Source organism: Penaeus japonicus, unplaced genomic scaffold (assembly GCF_977035675.1).
Source record: "Penaeus japonicus unplaced genomic scaffold, GWHDUDI00000001_assembly GWHDUDI00000002, whole genome shotgun sequence".
Lineage (NCBI taxonomy): Eukaryota > Metazoa > Arthropoda > Malacostraca > Decapoda > Penaeidae > Penaeus > Penaeus japonicus.
In genome coordinates this window covers 39,053,984-39,056,483 of record NW_028234404.1, presented here as the reverse complement: position 1 = coordinate 39,056,483, position 2,500 = coordinate 39,053,984, and the positions used below count along the sequence as shown (strand labels likewise).

Sequence of the window (2,500 nt, the reverse complement as noted above, 5' to 3'; positions counted from 1 at the left end):
GCACGAAGCGATTTTGGTAGGAGGTTTGAATGCGCTGTTTTCGGGGTATTTTGTCTACAAAATTCTAACCTATTGACCAACGTAACTTTATTTATTCTGAAGTTAGCCCTTGCCAAGAGGGGCTTCGATTCCCCCTGGACCCCCCCCCCCCACCCTCTTTTTTTATATATCACTTCGTGGTACTTTGTTTACTTTACATGAAACTTGGGATGGTTCCTTATGTAGCGATGACACCTTTGAATACATCGTCTATGTGTATCCCGTGTCGTTAATGACTATTCTGTACCAGAACCATAGATATTTGTAAAAACTCAACTTGCGGCCACATATATGAGTGTGTGTGTGTGTGTGTGTGTGTGTGTGTGTGTGTGTGTGTGTATATGTATATAAATATGTGTATATATGTGTATCTATGTATATAAATGTGTATATATATTTATATATATGTATATATAATTATATATATTCACATGTATATGCATATGTATATATATGTATATATATTTATAGATATATGTGTGTATATTTATATATATGTTTATATATTTATATATACATATATATATACAATATATATATATATACATGTATATAAATGTATGTACATATATAAATATGTATATATATATATTTATTTATTATATATATATATATATATATATATTATAAATATATATATTATATATATATATATATATACATATATATATATATATATATATGTATATATATATATATATGTATATAATATATATATATATATATATATATATATGTGTATATATATGTATATATAATGTGTGTATAATAAAAATAAAAATATATATATATATATATATATATATATATATATAAATATATATATATATATATATATATATATATAATATATATATATATATATATATATATATATATATATATATATATATATATATATATATATATATATATATATATATTATATATATATATATATATATATAATATATATATGTATATGTATATATGTAATATATACACACACATATATATATATATATATATATAATATATATATAATATATATATAATATATATGTATATATATATATATAATATATATATATAATATATATATATACATATATGTGTGTGTGTGTGTGTGTACACACACACACACACACTCTCTCTCTCTATATATATATAGAGAGAGAGAGAAAGAAAGAGAGAGAGAGTGAGAGATGTTATTATTATCACTATCATCATAATGAAAATGATAGTTATAATAACATTGATAATAACGATAACAATAATGATAATAGAAACAATGATAACAATAATAGGGATGAGGATGAGGATGATAAAGATAGTAATTAGTAAAAGATAGTAATGAAGATAATGGTAATGATAGTAATAATGATGATAAGGATGATGACGTCATAATAGAAATAAGGATGATAATGATAAAAAGAAAGTAATAACAATGATGATAATCACATTAGTGATAATAATAATTATAATATTGAAAATGGTGGCAATCATAATGATAATGATAAAATGATACCAATAATAAAAATAACAATAAAGATCAATACTTATAGATAAAAAAACAACAACAATGATAATGAAAATGAGAATAAAATAGCCAAATAACAGGGAATACAGGGGACAATAACACGTTTCGACCCCCCCACCCCCCACCCCCCTCTCAACACCCCACCCCCCCTTCCCCTCACCTTGTCCCACACGCTATAAGAAGCAACACAGGTCGTTTCCTTTCATATTCCCTTTGCAGGCTCTGGTTGTTGCAAGTGGTTTAAGTTCAAGGTAAGATATCGGTGTATGTGTGTGTGTGTATGGGGGGGGGGGATGTATGTGGGTAGATGTGGGTGTATGTGTGTGTGGGTGGGGGGGGGTGGATGTGGGGGGCTGTGGTTGTGTTTGTGCTTGTGTGTGGATGTGGATGTGTGTGTGGGTGTATGTGTGTGTGTGGGTGGATGTATGTGCTTGTGTTTGTGCTTGTGTGTGTATGTGAACGCATATCCATACCTACTTATCCACACATCCAACAAACTTTACTCTCCTTTGCAGATGCGAACCGACAGACTAATGACGGCGCTGCTGGCTGTATCCTTAGCGACGGACGCCCACGCTACTTTCGTCGCCGCCGCCCTCGCGCTGGGAGGACTCGCGGCCATGAAGGGCGCCGCTCTGGTCGGACTCGCTTCCAGTCTCAGTCAAGGTCGTTTCTTCGAGAGATCCTTCGAAGGTCGTAGTATGTACAGTAGGGATGGTCGTTCCTACAGGAGAATTTATCCGGCTGATATGAAGAATTATCCAGCTGATATGAGAAATCTTCCGGCTGTTATGAGGACTTACCAGGATAATGGGAAGAATTATCCAGCTGATATGAGAAATCTTCCGGCTGTTATGAGGACTTACCAGGATGATATGAGAAATAATCCGGCTATTATGAGGACTTACCAGGATAATGGGAAGAATTATCCAGCTGATATGA

At 31.1% G+C, this 2,500-nt stretch overlaps 1 protein-coding gene across 1 annotated transcript in view; it reads left to right on the top strand.

Annotated features, from left to right (window-relative positions):
- The first annotated feature begins 2,073 nt into the window (after window positions 1–2,073).
- LOC147472346 (uncharacterized) overlaps window positions 2,074–2,500 on the top strand; it is a 1,591-nt gene continuing 1,164 nt past the window's right edge. Inside the window, exon 1 of the mRNA XM_086544406.1 lies at window positions 2,074–2,275. Within this exon, the coding sequence (XP_086400532.1) occupies window positions 2,074–2,275 (202 nt within the window). The remainder of the gene's footprint in view (window positions 2,276–2,500) is intronic.